The 17,290-nt window shown below is 38.9% G+C and overlaps 1 protein-coding gene across 1 annotated transcript in view; it reads left to right on the top strand.

Annotated features, from left to right (window-relative positions):
* Positions 1 to 17,290, top strand: part of dock5 (dedicator of cytokinesis 5) — a 63,854-nt gene that overhangs the window by 26,016 nt on the left and 20,548 nt on the right. Inside the window, exons 12-26 of the mRNA XM_055050843.1 lie at positions 1,402 to 1,544; positions 1,730 to 1,855; positions 1,995 to 2,119; positions 3,734 to 3,832; positions 4,939 to 5,011; positions 5,125 to 5,228; positions 5,458 to 5,638; positions 8,134 to 8,231; positions 8,318 to 8,407; positions 10,080 to 10,180; positions 10,273 to 10,407; positions 10,529 to 10,640; positions 10,907 to 10,977; positions 11,211 to 11,317; positions 11,460 to 11,596. Coding sequence (XP_054906818.1) covers positions 1,402 to 1,544; positions 1,730 to 1,855; positions 1,995 to 2,119; positions 3,734 to 3,832; positions 4,939 to 5,011; positions 5,125 to 5,228; positions 5,458 to 5,638; positions 8,134 to 8,231; positions 8,318 to 8,407; positions 10,080 to 10,180; positions 10,273 to 10,407; positions 10,529 to 10,640; positions 10,907 to 10,977; positions 11,211 to 11,317; positions 11,460 to 11,596 — 1,702 coding nt within the window. The remainder of the gene's footprint in view (positions 1 to 1,401; positions 1,545 to 1,729; positions 1,856 to 1,994; positions 2,120 to 3,733; positions 3,833 to 4,938; positions 5,012 to 5,124; positions 5,229 to 5,457; positions 5,639 to 8,133; positions 8,232 to 8,317; positions 8,408 to 10,079; positions 10,181 to 10,272; positions 10,408 to 10,528; positions 10,641 to 10,906; positions 10,978 to 11,210; positions 11,318 to 11,459; positions 11,597 to 17,290) is intronic.

Genomic DNA, 17,290 nt, shown 5'->3' with positions numbered 1-17,290 from the left:
GTGAATGCATCATCGGACGGTTCTATGATCTTGTTCACAGACGGTGATGGCGACGAGCGAATGTGTGGCCTCTTCATTTCACAGTTCATAAAACATTTCATTTTGATAATTGGAGTGAGCCAAATATCCACCATTCGATGACTCGCCCCTAAGCTTCTCGTTCAAAAGGACACTGAGTACATGGCCAATCAGACAAATGTCCAAATCCAAGTTGATAACCAAGATTAGCTGGTTCGGTACTGGATGTTTGTGCTCAGAGTTTGACTACAGATTATGGGGAATCGCTGCAGTTTTAATAAACATAAATGCCATCTGATGATTTTAGGTAGTAAAATTAGATTGACAGAAGCCATAATTAATAACTTGTCCTTATTAATATCTTTCTTTCTCTTCATTTAGCATATATGTTTGTTTGTGCTGTAGGAATAAAAGTGCCAAAAACAAAGTGAAATTCCTCTAGCGACTCTGATCTCAAGAACAACGATTGAGGAAATGGAGACTGTAGGTGGTACACACCAATGAGTGAAGAATGTATTGAGAATGGAACGATTTTTCACTTGGAGTAACTGCAAGTTAGAAAAATAAAACATTTCAAAAAGCATAAACATTATAGTAATCTTACGCAAATGCTGTTCTGTCCCTCATTAGACAGCCTTTGCTTCCAATGTTTCAGTCACGCTGACTGAACGCAGTACTTTGATACATTATGTGTTATCAGTGTATGTTTCTCTCAGGAAGTTTTTTGGTGGGACACCAAACCCAATTTCTGTTAATAGTTATCTATTTCTATATTGGAAATACCTGATCACTGCGAATGTGACAAAAAATAAATAAAATCATAACAGCATAAACCGCTGGGACGTTTTTATGACTGGAATTGACTTTGGAAGCGTGGATTGGCCGCAAATGGAAAAAAATGTCAACAGAATTATATAACATTGACCTCACTTTATCAACTCTGAACTAAGGTTCTCACTCAAAGTTCACCGGAGATTTCACTAATTAGACAAATAGTTAAATCCAAATGGATACGTAAGATTGGATGGTGTGACGCTGGATTCTACATTTAGCGTTTAATACGGATTATTGAATTTTGCAGCTTTTCTAATTATTGCAAATGCAACTGAGTGATTTTTAATATGAGATGCAGCCAATTGCAAATTGTTTATTTTAGTCATAAGCAGCTTCACATCTCTTCAGCAGCTCTGAGATGTTTAGCATTTCTCTTTTGCATAAGAGCTGCGGTAAATGACATGTTTGGAAGCATAATGGCACACCTTGTCAGCAGAAAGAGAGAGCCTCTCGATGTCTGAGAGTCTCTGCCGTCCATTTCTTTGTCACCTGTCGGAGTCGGCGGCGGCTGATTTAGTTGTTTTCCTCATTCCGAAATGTCTCCCCCAGGATCGCCATGGAGACCTACATCCGCCAGAGGCAGATCATCATGTCTCCGCTCATCCCTTCCAGAGTCATAGGAGAGAATGAGCCGCTCACGGCTGTCTTCAACAAAGTCATTGCCACGCGGGAGGTCAATCATAAAGGCCAGGGTGAGGCGGAGCGATGGCAGACGAGGGCTCTCCCCTGTGGTTTTCCTTTTTTCTCTTTCTTTCTCGAGGGCCGCTCTAAATGAACCCTTTTGTTTTGGAGTAAAGTTGAAATCAGTGTGAGGGATCTGTGAAACGTACCCTTTTGGTGTCTGCCTCATTGAATTTCTTTACATGCCGTCCGCCAGGGCTGTTTGTGACCCTGAAGCTCCTCCCGGGAGACCTCGCTCAAGTCAGGAAGGACTTCCCCCACTTAGTAGACCGCAGCACGGCGATCGTCAGGAAAATGGGCTTCCCAGAAATCATCCTCCCAGGTGGGATTTAAAGCCTTTGTTGCTGGGCACTGCTCCGTGTTCGCTCTGATCGCGCTCGTTTGAGTCTGGCGCAGAGGTGCGGGCGTGCTGCGAATGCCAGGCCCGTCCACCTAATGATCTCCTCTTGTTCCTTCTCCAGGAAATGTTAGGAATGACATTTACGTAACCCTGCTTCAGGGAGAGTTTGACCGAGGCAAAAAGAAGACCCCGAAAAACGTGGAGGTCATTCTCAGCGTGCATGACGATGAAGGCAATCCGATGCAGGTAAAACGTCTGCGTCGACATTTTTCGTTTTTATTTCAAGTGAGGCCTTTTTTCTCTGTGCCTTTGTCCATCTCCTCTTACAAGAAATTGCTGTGTTTACGTTTTTCTAGTAGACCGAAGTTTCTATTTGGGAGTTTCTGATACATGACATATGCATATAGGTGAAGAAAGGCATGCAACCAGGTATGCACCTTACAGCTGCTGTATGTAGCTCAATCAGAAACAGTCAGAGCCAGGAAAAGGGTCTTTGTGCTGGCAAGCACGCATGTATGTACCCTCTGATATGCTACAGCTTCTTCCTGAAAGCAGAGCCTGCCACCGCTGGTCAAGCTAGTTAGCATGACCGCTGCTGACAGCAGATAAACAGTTTTCCTGAATCGTTAAGTTGCTTCTCTGTCGTTAGCACATTTAGCAGCATGTATGCAAGGTTGATTGACAGCACTAAGACCCTCCTCCTGGCTCTGCTTGTTTTCGATCAGGAGCGTTACAGTGATGGTGTCACTGGGAGAAGCCAGACGATCTCAATCTTTTCACATTCTTTCTCATGTTACACTGTGATGACATATTTTTACATAGTTTTATGTAAAAATATATGTATTTAAAAAAAAGTTATTCTCAGTATACGCCAAAGCACACCATGTGCCAGGTTACAGCTTCTACAGTTTAAAGTGGTAAACAGAGTCCACTTCTCAAAATCCCGTCTATCTAAAATTTTTTCTTCGATTTTGGACCAGTGTGATAGATCCCAGAGCTCTCCCTGCTATTTAAGTGGAAAATTGTATCTCCCGTCCAGTCTGGCTGAGATTTTGAAGTGTTTTGCACAGCAGACAGGGAGAAAATGTCTGTTTCTGGACGTCCAGTGACTTCAGCAAATTGTGGCTTTGCCATGTGTTAGCTCATCACAAAGGCCACACTGTCCAGTTTTTTATTGAAACCATGTCTCCTTTCCCTTGCATTTTAAAATGATGCATTACTTTTCCTCTGTTTATCACTTAAACCCCAATAAAATACACTGAAGTTCATTGATGTGACATGAGAACATTTTCGCAGGAGTTGAATACTTCTGCTATGCACTGTCAGTGTTTTTATTGCAGAACAAATTTGTATCCAGTTTTTTTTTGTATTTTTTATTTTTTTTGCTTTTTCTCTCCAATCATAATGACCATATAGGAATTCCTGTAATATCTAGTTAATAGTTGGTGCGTCTGATGGTTTATGTCCGATATGGATCCGTCATTATGTGAGAAGCTTCGTTTATTTTTATTTCATGACCATATAGTTCCAAGATTAATGACTCAGGGCTCCTACCTCAGATATCCTCACTTACTGTAGTGATGGTAAGTTTGTATTTCACCAGACGATGGAAACAGGGAATGAATAACCCAATATTTCAGTCTGAATGAACTGCTAGTATATGCACTTTTCTGTGCTAATATTTCTCCCCCCCAGCAGGTTTATGTCCCTTCTATGATTCAGAATTTTTATATTTATTATGTGCATATATTTCTGTCATAAATACATAATTTTATTTTTTTGGTCAAAGCAGATGGATATCAAACGCAGCACCAGAAAAAGCTCTGATAGTGTTCCTCTCCTTTTTCCAACTTTCGCCAGAAAGCGATATTTCCTGGGGCCGGTTATGACGGCATAACGGAGTACAAGTCTGTCATTTACTACCAGGTGAAGCAGCCATGTTGGAATGAAACGGTGAAGGTAAGCCCATCCGTCAGGACCGGCTCTGCACCCGTCACACAGAGTGACTGCTCATAAATGCAGATCAGATTTATCAGCACTCCTATTAAAGAGGTTTAATAAGCCTCCAAATGAAATTAATCTTTTATCGTACGATCCCCACGTTTAAAATATTGTGGGGAAACCCTTAATTTAAGGATATTTGATCAAATATTAAGAAGAAGCAGACAGAGAGGGATCTTTCCAACGATGGATCCTCTCTTTTGCTCTCGTCTCCTATGCTGTCCTCACATCTATGAATGTTTTGAGTCATTATTGAGTCGTAACTGCTGGTAGTTATCTAGATTTCTTTTTGAAAATGCCCTAATATTTCAACGAGTTCCTGATGTTTTGCACTCTAAAAACGGACCCAGAATCACATATCCAAGACGGAATCTTATTATACGTGTATGAAGCGACAACAAAAAATTAAATTCAGATGCCATTCCTTCCTACTTGGCAGTAGGTTTTACTGAGCTTTGGAGATTTTTCCTATCTCCCTTGCCATCCTTACTATGATCCATGGTTGCAGCATAAATATGGGTCAGCGGACAAGCCAGGGGCAAAAGAAATTGGCCTCAGTGCGATGTGATATTTATGCGTAATAGGAACAGAAACAAATGGATTACTCTTTGGTATTTCTCAGGAACTTTGATCATGTTATAGTGTAAATTTAAATATGAATTTAAAAAATGTATGTAAATTAGATTTTTGATGGGAGTTTTTCAGACTACTGATAACTGCGCCAAAAAAATTGTGATTCCTCAACATGGGATTGTTGCCCTCCCCCCCATGACGTGTGAATGACTCAAATATTAAAGATATCATATAATTTTTTATATTTTTCAGTGTGATATTATTCCACTACAATAAAACATTGAATTTTCCCAAATCTTTAGGACATGTGGCAACAAATACAGCTGATACTGCACTTCATGTTCCCTGTTTGCTTTTGCTTGCTTTAATTAATTTTTTTGGGATTCCTCCGTGTAGCCAAATAATTCTTGAGAGAAAACATGTGTTTAATGGACCCGTCATACCAATCTGACACCTTTCTGTCTATTGTTCTCTCCCCACGTTGTTGCAAGGTGACAATTCCCATTGAAGACGTGTGCCGCTGCCACCTGAGGGTGATGTTCCGACACAGATCCTCCCAGGACTGTGAGTTACTCTTGTGTTTTGTTTTTTTTCCTGTGGCAGATCCTGCCACCATGTTAAGCAAAGCTGCAGGTGAATCTGCTCCTTCCTGTCTCATGCTACTGTGTATCCTTCAGCCAGGGACAAATCAGAGAAGCCCTTTGGCATGGCGTATGTCAAGCTAATGAGAGGAGACGGGACCACGCTGAAAGATGGCAGGCATGAGCTTTTCGTCTACAAGGTAGCTCTCCAGGATGGCGCTCGAGTGTTTGCATCATAAATTCACAGAGCATAAAAGATAAGCATGATTATCCTAATTATGCAACGAGGTGTCATGAATAGCTGCCCGTTGGCAGGTGGATTATGTGCGGGCCTCTCTTTTAGTCAATAAATATAAGATTACATCTCCATCGATCAATGTGTTTCATTATTCATCCCCCCTCTGTCGTGAATTTTTAAATTTTTTTTAGGTTGATGTGAAAAAGGCAGACGATGCAAAGGTTTATCTCAGCCTGCCGGCCACCTTGGCCGAAGTGGAGCAGATTCAGAGGCAAACCATGAAGCCGTTCCACCATTCAGGGGTAATTCCAGTGACTAAAGACAGCTTCCAGATCGCGACGCTCACCTGCTCCACTAAACTCACCCAGAATGGTACGGCCGGGCTTATTTCTAATTTTACCTGTGTTGAAATGGCTCGGTGGTAATTGACAGGAATTGACAGAAATAAATGTGGGCTTACAATTTATTTTTGTAATTTGTTTATGGCGGGATAACTTGGACAGGTCTTTATAAATGCAAGCAGGTCTTATAAATGCAAGCAGGTCTAATAAAAGGTCTTAAACTTTTAATCATGTCAATATTTAGTTAGGTCTTAGATTTGCTTTTATTATTATTTCCATTCAGTTTTTGTATTTGTGCAATACTTTGCCTGAATTTGCCATGTCCTCGCTGGAAAATGTTGGAGTTATGACAAAGTAGGAGATGCAAAAAATAACTTTTTTGATTTTTGCAAGCAAAGGAAAATCTTCATAGCCTATTTTTTAGACAGATTTGTGCAGCAACAGGTGGAGGAGGGACACTGTTTCATGACTGTGCTCTATGTAGGCAGAGAAAACACAAATGCACTTTCTCAAGCATTTTACTAAAAGCCATGGTAACAATATAATGGAAAGCTTGAGTGCTTTACACTCTTTTTTTTATTTTCTTATTTTTAAACCCCATCTACTTCACAAAACCAGTAACAGTAACCAGTAACCAGCCCACATGACCTTCAGACATTCTGTAAAGGACAGCAAGAGAAGCTGCGACCGCCATACAGATCTCTTTAAAATGCCAACAAAACGATGTGAGTTGCTAATAATACGCTGACGCGACGATGTTACCAGCTGCAGGTTTAATTAAATTTGTATTTAAATTTCCGACGTTTAACAGAGTTAGCGTAATTGAATTTGTAACAGGTGACCTTCGGCTGTGCAGGATTGAAGGAGGACAAGAGAAGTTAGACCGGGACGTAAATGATTGAAGCTGAAAATGCTTTTTCAAGCAGCGGTGAAACTCAGGAAGAGAAAAATGTTAAATATACGGTTCTGGCAAATAGTGTGTGCTCTCCTGCAGATTTCTTTTCTTTTGGATGTTTTGTCACAATTATAGACGGCAGTTAATTAACGCAGTCGAGAGAGGATCATTTAATTTATGATCTTTCTAAAACGTTCAGCATATCTTTCAAAACCTACATTTGGTCTCTGAAAACACCATTAAAGATCTTGAAATTTGTTTAGAAAACACATATGTTGCATTTCTCCTGTATTTTATAGTCATTCTTTAATGATTCTGCGCTGCAGACGCATGTTGTCAGTTTTACATCGTGAACATGCACAGCAGGGGTAACTCACTGTCCTTAGGTTTCCAGAGAAGTGTGACTGACTGGTGGCGGAGAGAAAGCTTAATCCTGCTGCTGGAATAGCAAATAGTTTTCATGCTTTTGAAAAAAATTATGAAAATAAATAATTTTTTTTCTATTAGAGCAGATGAGAAAAAATGTAAATAAGGAGACTTTCTCACTTGCAGTTCTTCATTATGATAATCTCTCAAAGTTTCCCTTTAGATTTTGTTCTGTCATAAATTTTTATACCAGGTTGTATTGTGCTTTAAAAATTAACAGAGCTGACAAATGGAGCACAGAAAGAGTGACAAGTCTGAAAAAAAAATTAATTAACTGAGGTAGAAAAACTCCTCCAAAAATCCTTACAGAAGGTGTGAGAAAAGCATCATGATTTAGTCGATTAAAAACTTGGTGCCTGAATAATTCCTAAATTAGTGCCAGGTGGCTGAAGAAGAAAAAAAAAAAAACCCAAAAAATCAGAATAAAAAATTAATAATTGGATAAATTATTGCATATTATATAATCAAATTAGATCATTTTTATAATCAAATTCAATAAGTGAAACTATGTGAAATTTTCCTGGTGATTTTCTGTTAGTTTTGATTATATTAGCTTACAGCCAATAAAAACACTCTTTTCTCAAAAAAAGCAAAAAAACAAAACAAAAAACAACAATACAAGATCAATAAAAGTGATTTTTAATCCAGAAATGTTTAAACCTGTGTAATCATGAAAGACTGCATTCATAACACTTGTTCAGAACCATCGTCTCTTTTCATAATTAGGGGAAATAAGCAATGAAAGAGTCTTACATTTAGGCATAATAATGGAATGTTGAGTGGAAGGGAAACATGACTTTGAAAAGGATAATCTTGATCAAAATGAGCAACAACAAACAATTAATTAGCTATACTGGACAGTGTGTCGATTTGATATTAATGTAATGAGCATAATTCATATATATTCTAAGTCATTTGTGATTTAGACAAAGTGGCTTTTTTCATTATTCCTACCCTAAAGTTTTTCTTAGAACGTCATTCCAACTGCAATCAATAGAAACGTAACTTGAACACGTATTATATTTATTCACATTAGGTCATAAAACCTTAGAACTTGCAGCATATCACTTGTTTTATATTTATATATTAAATTAGCTAGAAATTATGCTGCTGTATTATAAAAACTCAACTATTTCAAGGTCCTATGAATGCCCGTTTGACTGCTGATGTGTTTTTATTTTTTTATTTATTTATTTATTCTGCAGTGGATCTGCTGGGTCTGTTGAACTGGAGGTCTAATTCCCAGGATCTGGACCAAATCTTGCAAAGGCTCATGGAAGTGGAAGGAGGGGAGATTGTTAAAGTGATTTCTTGCATGTGCTTAAATAAAAACAGTTTGCTGCTCTGTTGGATGGCATTTGTGTTAACATTTTCCTGTTTTGTCACCAGTTTCTCCAGGACACTCTCGATGCTCTGTTCAACATCATGATGGAGACTTCAGAAAAAGAAACCTACGACTCTTTGGTGTTTGACGCCCTGGTTAGTCCTTTTTGGAGATGCAGAGAAAAACTTCTAGCTGTTAGTTGAAGTATGCAGATTTGTTTTCCTTCTGCCTCTTACAAAGATTTAAGGCTAAAGTGTAAGGCATCAAAAACAGATTCTTCCTACGACCTCAGAAAGCCGCTGTCTTATTCCTACAAAGCGATGTGGATTTAAGCTTCTCTTTCAGCCTTTTTTTCCCACCCTAAATCTTGCATAGCAATTTTCCTGCATTTTTCATGTAAACAGTTGAATGCCTCCAAGAAGAAAAAGCCAGAAAATGGTTGTTGTCAGCTCCATATTTAAATGATATCATGTCCTGCCTGTTGGCTGCAGCTGCAAATTTGGCGATTCAAAGAAAAGCAGAGAGTGCGCTTGCTTCATCACATTACCCCCCACTTCTCCAGCAAACCGTTACCCTTAATGGAAAAAAGAAGTCAGACCCTGTTTGAATTATTTCCCCTCTTTCATATCAGAAGAGGAGTGAACACTAGACCTAAAATCAACCTCCAGACTTATTGGCACCTCTACGCTTTAAAAGAATAATAAAAAAATTGTATAAATCTAACATGATTTTAAACTAAAAATGGTTGAATACACAAGCTTTAAAGTACACACATTTATTCAAAATTATTTTGTTGAAACAAAATTAACAACAGTTGAAACAATCGCTGCTATGCTAACAGTTTTTGGGACGTAGCAACCGATAGCACGAGTCATGTTAAATGTAAGACTTAAGTACTTAAGTACATTTAATACTTGAGTATTAAATGTACCACTTAAGTACTAAAAAGTAGGTTTAACCTACATTTAGGTTTAACCTACATTTAACTTAGTTAAATGTATGTTTCTCAGGCAATAACATTTTACCAACAATGTAATAAGTTAACAAAAAAGTTATTTAAAGATGTGTTAACCTCAGTCAATAGTAATATTTCATAACTAGGACTGTGCCTCTTGAAAACATACTATTTATATTTACATATTTGACAATCGTATTTTCATTTATTCAGTGGTTTGTAATACGCAGCACTCATCAAAAGTTCTGGCGCCAAATTAAGAATTATTTTGCCAAACAAAATCTAGATAGAGAACCCTGGTCATGTGACAACCCTGGTCATGTGACCTCAATTTGTTATGCAGTCATTTGCTAAATTACTAAATGTTGTCATTGGCTCAAAAAACACAGCAAATTTTGCAAAGTCACTGTTATTAACTTTAGTGCATGAAACAGTTCAGATTATGTTGTTGACAGGTGTTACATTTTTGCCTGTTACGTTATTAGTTGAGTTTTGAAAGCTTGAAAGTTTGCATAATTCTACTTGGACATATTCGCCAAGAAAACTGAAATAATGTGCAAAACGTCTTTCTGCCCAGAGTTTTTATGTTTATGGTGGAGCATCCGTGATGCTGCAGACTTATTAAATAAAAATGGTGAGCATCTTCCCAGAAAACTGAAAATGAGCCATCAATTTAGCTTTTTGTGATTAACCCCAACCCTGGAAAAGGAACTGCAGTATATTTTCTGTGTAAAATTGAGCGGAACAGATTAAAGATAAATTTAAGATCCTTCAGACATTTTTACACAAGATGGCCTTGACTGCGGAGGATGGTGTACATAAAAGACAGATTTTATTTTTATTTTTTTTACCGTCTTTCTGTTTATCACCAGGTATTCATAATCACACTTATTGGGGACATCAAATTCCAGCATTTTAATCCCGTCCTGGAAACGTACATCAGCAAACACTTCAGCGCCACTTTGGCTTATAGGTGAGTTCACCTGCACAAGGTTTTCTTTTTGTGTTTCACTCCTTCAAAGAAGCAGAAAACCCCCAAATGGCAGGCTTCTTCGTTTTTCTCAGGAAGCTAACCAAAGTGCTAAACTACTATGTGGGCCATCCTGAGGAGCCCTCCCTGACAGAACGGCTCTACACAGCACTCAAAGCCCTCAAGTATCTGTTCAGGTTTATTGTGCAGTCCAGAGTCCTCTCCTTCAGGTACGTGGGGCATGAAATCTCTTTGCATTGAAATATTTTTATGAAGGAGGGCTTTCTGAAATGTAGTCTGCATTCTGAAAGAAAAGTCTATTTTTTTTGTTATTGTTTTTTTTTTTTTAAGATTTCCCGAGAACAGCGAAGATCCGGGCGCTTTCTCCACCTCCATACGTTTGCTTTTCTTGTCTTTCAACACGCTTATGGACAGACCTCTGGACGAGGGAGTGAAGATAAAGGTAAAGTGTGCAGTTTATGCTTATTTTCTGTCTGTTTTTGACTCCTGCGTGAAGAATTCAGTTATCCATCTGAAAGCACCTGGTGCTCTTAAGGCTGTTATTGAAAAGTCGTGCGACTGACAGCAATATAAAGACAACTCCCTGTTGGCGCTTTCAGTAAATGGAGGGAAGGCGCCGTTTGTTTTACTAGAGAACAAAACAAAAAAAAGAGAAAACCCTCCCCAAGCTCCAGTCTGATGCTTTCTTTTTTGTTGTTGTTGTTGCAGGGGGCAATATTGAAATACCTCCCCAGCATCATTAATGACATCCAGACTGTGTTTGATCCCGTGGAGCTCAGGTAACTCTCCAGAGGGTTTTGCGCCACAGGAAATGGTAATTGCCTGTCTCAGCGCAATTGATTATGCTTACTTCAGAGTAAAGGTGTTTCTCTAATTCTCGGCACTGTAAAATCAGGAGTGTCCTGTGTGTGCTCCTCATTAGCTCTCACCGACTATAATCACAAGTGGTGGAATGGATTTGCATTGTGATTGTCACAGCAGCCTTGTTCCTCCGTTTTCGTCTTCTTTGCAGCGTTCTCCTTTCAAAGTTCATCGAGAGCATCCCCGACTCCCAGTTTGTGCGTCAGAAACTGGGCTGCATGTGTAAAATCATTGAGAGCGACCTTTTCAAGCAACCAGGTAAGGTTTTTGTTGTTGTTGTTGTTGAAACTCCAAACACACATACTGGCATTTCAAACAGAATGAATGAGAGGGACGGAAGAACTCGAGTATAAGTTTAAGGTTTGATTCTGAAAATGCTGTCTTTTCTTTTTGGCTCCAGATTGTCGCGACGTACTCCTGCCGCTTGTCAACGACCAGCTGAGCGGGCAGCTGGATGACCACTCGAGTAAACCTGACTATGAAGCCTGCGTCCAGCTGCTCAGCACCGTGCTGGACACCCTGGACCGCAAAGATGTGGTAAGTAGTTTCAAAAGCAACATACAGAAGCATAAATTATGGAAGACGCTTTAAGTGTACAAATTGGAGAGAGGCTACTTTAGTTTTTTTAGTTTCCCTGGTGTGGATGATTGAAAGGAACATTGCAGTTTTCTGGTCAATCGCTGATTTTTAAAACGTCCGATGCTGCAGAAAGCATGGTCAGCCATGGTGAGTAGGATCAGCCGGAGCATCATGAGTTCTGGAACAATCTTTAGACACCGTCTATGCGTTCTATGCGTCACTTTGGATATTTGACCATGATGCCAAACCCTACACAACTTGTTAGTCCTTCCGTCGAAAACGTAAATATGCAAAATTCTTGACTTCGACTGAAACTATGTTTTTGTTGTTAGTGTTGTTAGTCAGATGAAATTAAGATCAAGGTCTTCATCAACATTCAGTCAAATTTATTTGCATGGTACATTTCAGCAACAAGACAGTTTAAAGTGATTTACATCAGAAAAACATTTAAAAAATTAAACACAATTGAAAAACTAGTAACAGAAGTTACATTTTGTCATGTATTGTCAATACATGGTCAGATATTTCTGTCAATGTGCCACTTATTATGGTTGAAAAGCAGCTATAAACAGGAGGGTTTTCAGACTTGATTTAAAGCAACTCAGTGTTTCGGCTGTTTTGCAGTTTTCTGGAAGGTTGTTCCAGATTTGTGGTGCATAGAAGCTGAATGCTGCTGTTTTTTCCCCCCCATGTTTGGTTTTGTTTCTGGGGATGCAAAGCAGACCAGTACAAATGAACAGAAATTAAACAAAGGATGAAATTTGGACATTGCCTGTTGAAAGTTCAGTACAGTGGAGGATCTGTGATGCTGTGGGCTCAGAAAGCCCTGGAAACCTGCTTGGCATCGCAACATTTTGAAAATGCATATCTGATAGAAAACTTAAGAAAAATTGAAGTGTATATCAAATCAAAACGTAAGGCCAAAACTAACAAAATCAAATTCTCATCAGACTTAGGTCTCAGTCCTCAGACCTAAATCAAGTAAAAACACCTGTTTTTTAAGCTGAAGGGAGCGAGGCAGAAAAAAAGGCATTAATAATTATGCCACCGGTGATTTTAGTTCAAAATAAATGCAAAATAATTGGACTCAGATGAAAGATTGAACTTTCATCTGAGCAACGGCAATAAAAACCTAATTCATTTTTAAGGCTCCTTACACGTCTGGGTGCAGATGAATTCACGGCACGTAGCGGGATTGTTGTGCTGAATATCGCTGGCCAAAGTGGGTTTAATCCTCGCGGCGTCTGACTGCGCCGCGTGAACCGGGGCCAAGGCACTCAGACGTCCGCGGGGACACGAGAGGAAAAACCGTTGTTGTCCCGCAGAGACGATTCATCTTCTCTTCAGAGGTTATCCAGGAAAAGTTCCGCTGGGAAGGAGGCCTGTAGGCAAACCCCGAGCACGCTGGAAGGGATTAGATATCCCAGCTGCCCGGCAAGAATCCAGAGTCGCAGCTGAATAGTAATTTTATTTTATTTATTTATTTATTTTTTGCCGCAGAGTGAAATGAACCAGAAGCATCAAAGAGACAAACACGATAAGAGCCTCTCGAATCGTCTAAATGCAAAGGAACATTTATTTGGTTCTTGCTTATCTGTACATAGCATGAGTTGAAGCATGCTTTATTGAAGGGAAAAGCTGATGATGCAGAGCCACTATTCATTAAGGCTGCGGCTTGCAACACTTTGAATGGTAACCATAAGAGAGGTTTGTCTTCAAGGGGATTTGAGATATATTTGGATAAGAGGGTGAGCAATCAAAGCAGGAAGCCTTGAGAATTTCAAATAAACACGATTTTGTAAAAAAACAACATATTACGCCGCTTTATTCATTTAAGCTGAAAATGTATGTATTTATCTATGAAGAAGAGTAGATTTTTTTTCTTTAGTTCTGAGAAAAACTAAGTCCAACCTAGAAACTTTTAAAGAAGTGAAGCGTCTGCTGAGCCTCTTAACCAGCCAAGAGCCTCCAACTAAATTCTGACGAGTTCTTGTCGATGATGAGGAAATAACTCGGAGACGACATCATGAACTTGTAAAAAGAAAGACGGTAAAACCTACTTTTTGTAGCGTCTGTTTTATTAACCGTCTTGTATGTTAACATTATATCATGGCTTGATATATTAAAGTCTAATGTGTTTCCGTAGTGTTTGGGGAGATACATGTCAGTCATATCTCTATAAGATTACAATAATTCAAAATGATTTTTTTAAATAAACTTTTTATGTTTTTTATTTTTATAAAACATAAGGCCTTGACTACTTATGTGACCTTTTATTATGTCTCTATGTAGAAGTATGTTCATTTAGCTACTGATTTCTAAGTGGTTTACCAAAATGTTTTTCCTAATTATTCCTTTCCCCCTCTTATTATTCAGATTTTTCAAAAATGCACTGTTGCATCTGAACAGTAATTAAGCAAAGGACACTTAATTATAGAGGGTCCTCTCTTTGGAATAACCTGCCACCAGCTCTTCAATCCACTAGTAATACTCAGTCTTTTAGAAAACGTTTAAAAATAATGCTAATTTCAAATGACGTGTGATTTCGATTGCTTCTTATTAATTTGTGTAGTTTTTGACTCTTTTTGTTTTTCCTTTTTCTTTTGGCTTTCTATTTATTTTATAATGTGACATTGGAGATGCTGCTGATATATTGGTCTTACGGTTTCTGTATTGTTTCTATGTGTAAATAACATCTTCTGTGCTGTTCTATGCTACTTCAATACAGTTCAGACCTTTAATGTCCCACAGAGGGAAATTTGGTTTACGGAAGCAGTTAAGATAACAAAAAAAAAGATAATTGTAAAACTGAAGGGCACAAGGCAACACACAGGTCATTACAAGCAGCCTGACCAAGTTCAAACATAAAATGAGATCAGAAATGAAATCGATGAATTATCTGTTAAAGGGGAGTGCTTTGCAAAATCAACTTTTTTGAGCTCTGTCATGTGGTTCACATAACCCAAACCCATTCCCTCATCGAAAACATGCCTGGACTGATTCGGGAGAATCCTTGAATATCCTGTGGCAACCAATGCGCCGCCTGCTTACCCAAAGCTTCGCTGTGGAGCTTCGGTCCCTGGCCGAGTCCCTGGCCGAGTCCCCAGCCTCACAGAGCCTCACAGAGCCTCACAGCCTTCCTTAACCCCCCCTCACACTGCTCCTCTGGACTAGCGGCAGCAACGGTTAGCTAAAACCTGGTGGAACTGCACATCTGCTCTGCTCCAAAGAGCGCTTGGATACGACATCAATGGCCAACATGCTTGTTGTGATGACTAGTGACAGAAAGGGCAGGAGGTTCTTAAAGAGACGGAGGCCAATTTCAAGGCATCAGAGACCGCTTTGATGCAAAGTAAAATTAAGATAAGTTTTGTTTTATACAGCATGTTCATAACTAGTGAAGGTATCGTAGTCCCTTGATTGTGCTATAAAATGACACAATGTGCCACAAAAATTCGTCGTACCGGCCCTTTAAAGTAAACAAAAATATAAAAAACTACTTAAAATGCCATGGAGGATTTGGCTTATTTCTGCATTCAGAGCAGAGAATGTTGATCAAACACACTTTTAATGAGACTGGTACTTCCCCGTTTCACAATGTTTAGGTTTGTGAGAATCCAAGTTTAAAGAGGAAAGACAGTTCAAAAAAAAAAAATCAAAAACATGTCGGTCTTTCTGGGAAATACTTGGTCCATTTTGAATCAATGTGACGGTCCATCCTACTAAAGCAGGCAAATTTTACCCCATGGTCAGATCGTGCAATATATAGTGAAAATTCCCAGGGAAAAAGCCAAAGAGCTGCAAATGAACTGCATCAAGACTCGGCATATTAAATGTGGGAAAAAAGAAGCTGGAACGTGTGTAGCGGCTGCCAGAAGAAAAGCCTCTTTTCTCCATAAAGAAAACTGAAAGTGTACATTTGTGTAGTTGAATCTGAACCAGTCGACAACACAAATGGGACAAAAAAAACATTCTGCACATAAATAGGACCGAAACGAGGGCCACGTGTGTCTAAAAACAAACGGCGTGTCGGCAGTAAGCTCCTCGTCTGTGAAGGTGACGAGGAGTTAATGATTTGGACCCAATTTCCCGCCGCAGGACCCGGGCACCTTGCAGCCAGAGACACAGTCCAGGGCATCAAAGTTTTCTGGAGCGAAATGCGAGGCCATCTGTGCGACAATGGAGGCTTTTCCGAAACTGGGTCAGGCGACAGGACTGTGATCCCAAAAGTGCAGCAGAGAATCTACAAAAGAACGGCTGAAAAAAAAAAAACAACCCCGAGTCACAGTGTCGCCGTAACTTCAGTCAAAATCCAGACTAAGACCCGATTGAAATGTTGTCTGAGCATGAGAAATGAAAACGCGCTTAAAGAAATGAAAAGGTTTCAGAGAACTTCTGCATCAAGTTGTAGCTGCTGAAGTCGGCTCTCTGAGCTGCTGCAAACATATGAGGGAGATTAGTTTCTACATTGTATTATAAATATCATGACTGTTTAATCGGCACCCTGCTGAGATTGAGACGAACGTTTTCTGCTCACCAGGACAGATTGAAATCTCAGCGTTAAAATGTCTTTTATTGGACATATCTTTGATTAGAAATATAGAAAAAAGAAAATAATTTTTTGAAATAAAGTTGCTGATAATTCTCAAAATTCCCTCTATTATTTTACTCCTTCTGGGTGCAGACGTGATCTTTCGATTGGTCCTACTGCTGAAATTTCTATTCTGTTTTATGATAAACCAACTCAAAGTCGTGTAAACTATCAAAAATAAAAATCAGAAAAAACACAGCAGCCATTTCAGTTCAGCCCACTTTTACTCCGATTCCCTTAAATAGAATCCAGAACGGCAGATGCCTGAAGAAGCTTTTTATAGAACATTAGTTACCATTATGTTTGCCAAGAAACACAGCAGATAAAGGTTATGAAACACTGTCCCAAGCTTTAAACGTCAGCATTCAATGCATGATGCAAAAACAGAATAAACATGTGACGACATGGTAAGAGCAGCATCATTCTGTGGGGATGCTTTCTTTGGCATCTGTCTGAAAGATGAATGGAGATAAAATGGAACAATCCTAGAAGAATACGATGTTTGTGCTTGAAACGAGAGTTAATTAATCATTGAAATAATTGCCAAATAATAGTCAATTGAGTCTGTAGACTCAAACGGCCATATTCTGAAAGAATAACACAGTCAGAGCAGTATTTAAGCCACAACTGCATGAAAATACACATTTCCTAGTAAGGATAGAAAAAATGAAAAATTTAAACTAAGAACTCATCAAATGGCAAAGTTTTAACTTCCGTAGAAAAAAATAAAACGCACAAAAACAAAAAAAAAAGCTCTTACACACAAACGCACAAAAACAAGCATAGCATGCTCTTACTAATTTGTTCATCCAACATATAGTCAACAGATCAACTCCACATTGTAGTGATGCTAGAAAAAATCTAAACTAAATATAATTAGGTATTTATTTGCATCTATCAATGTATTTCTGATGTTGTATAAGAAAGGCTTAAGTGATGACATGAAAAATTCACACAATTTGCCAGTTTTATTATCCGATTAATCAGAACAGTGGATGGAACAATCAATTACTAAAATAAGCGCTAGCTTCAGCCTGGCTTGAAAAAGGCAGAAAATGCAA

The sequence above is a fragment of the Poeciliopsis prolifica genome, unplaced genomic scaffold (genome assembly GCF_027474105.1).
Source record: "Poeciliopsis prolifica strain line A6 unplaced genomic scaffold, Auburn_PproV2 SCAFFOLD031, whole genome shotgun sequence".
Classification (NCBI taxonomy): domain Eukaryota; kingdom Metazoa; phylum Chordata; class Actinopteri; order Cyprinodontiformes; family Poeciliidae; genus Poeciliopsis; species Poeciliopsis prolifica.
This window is presented reverse-complemented; position numbering and strand designations above follow the sequence as displayed.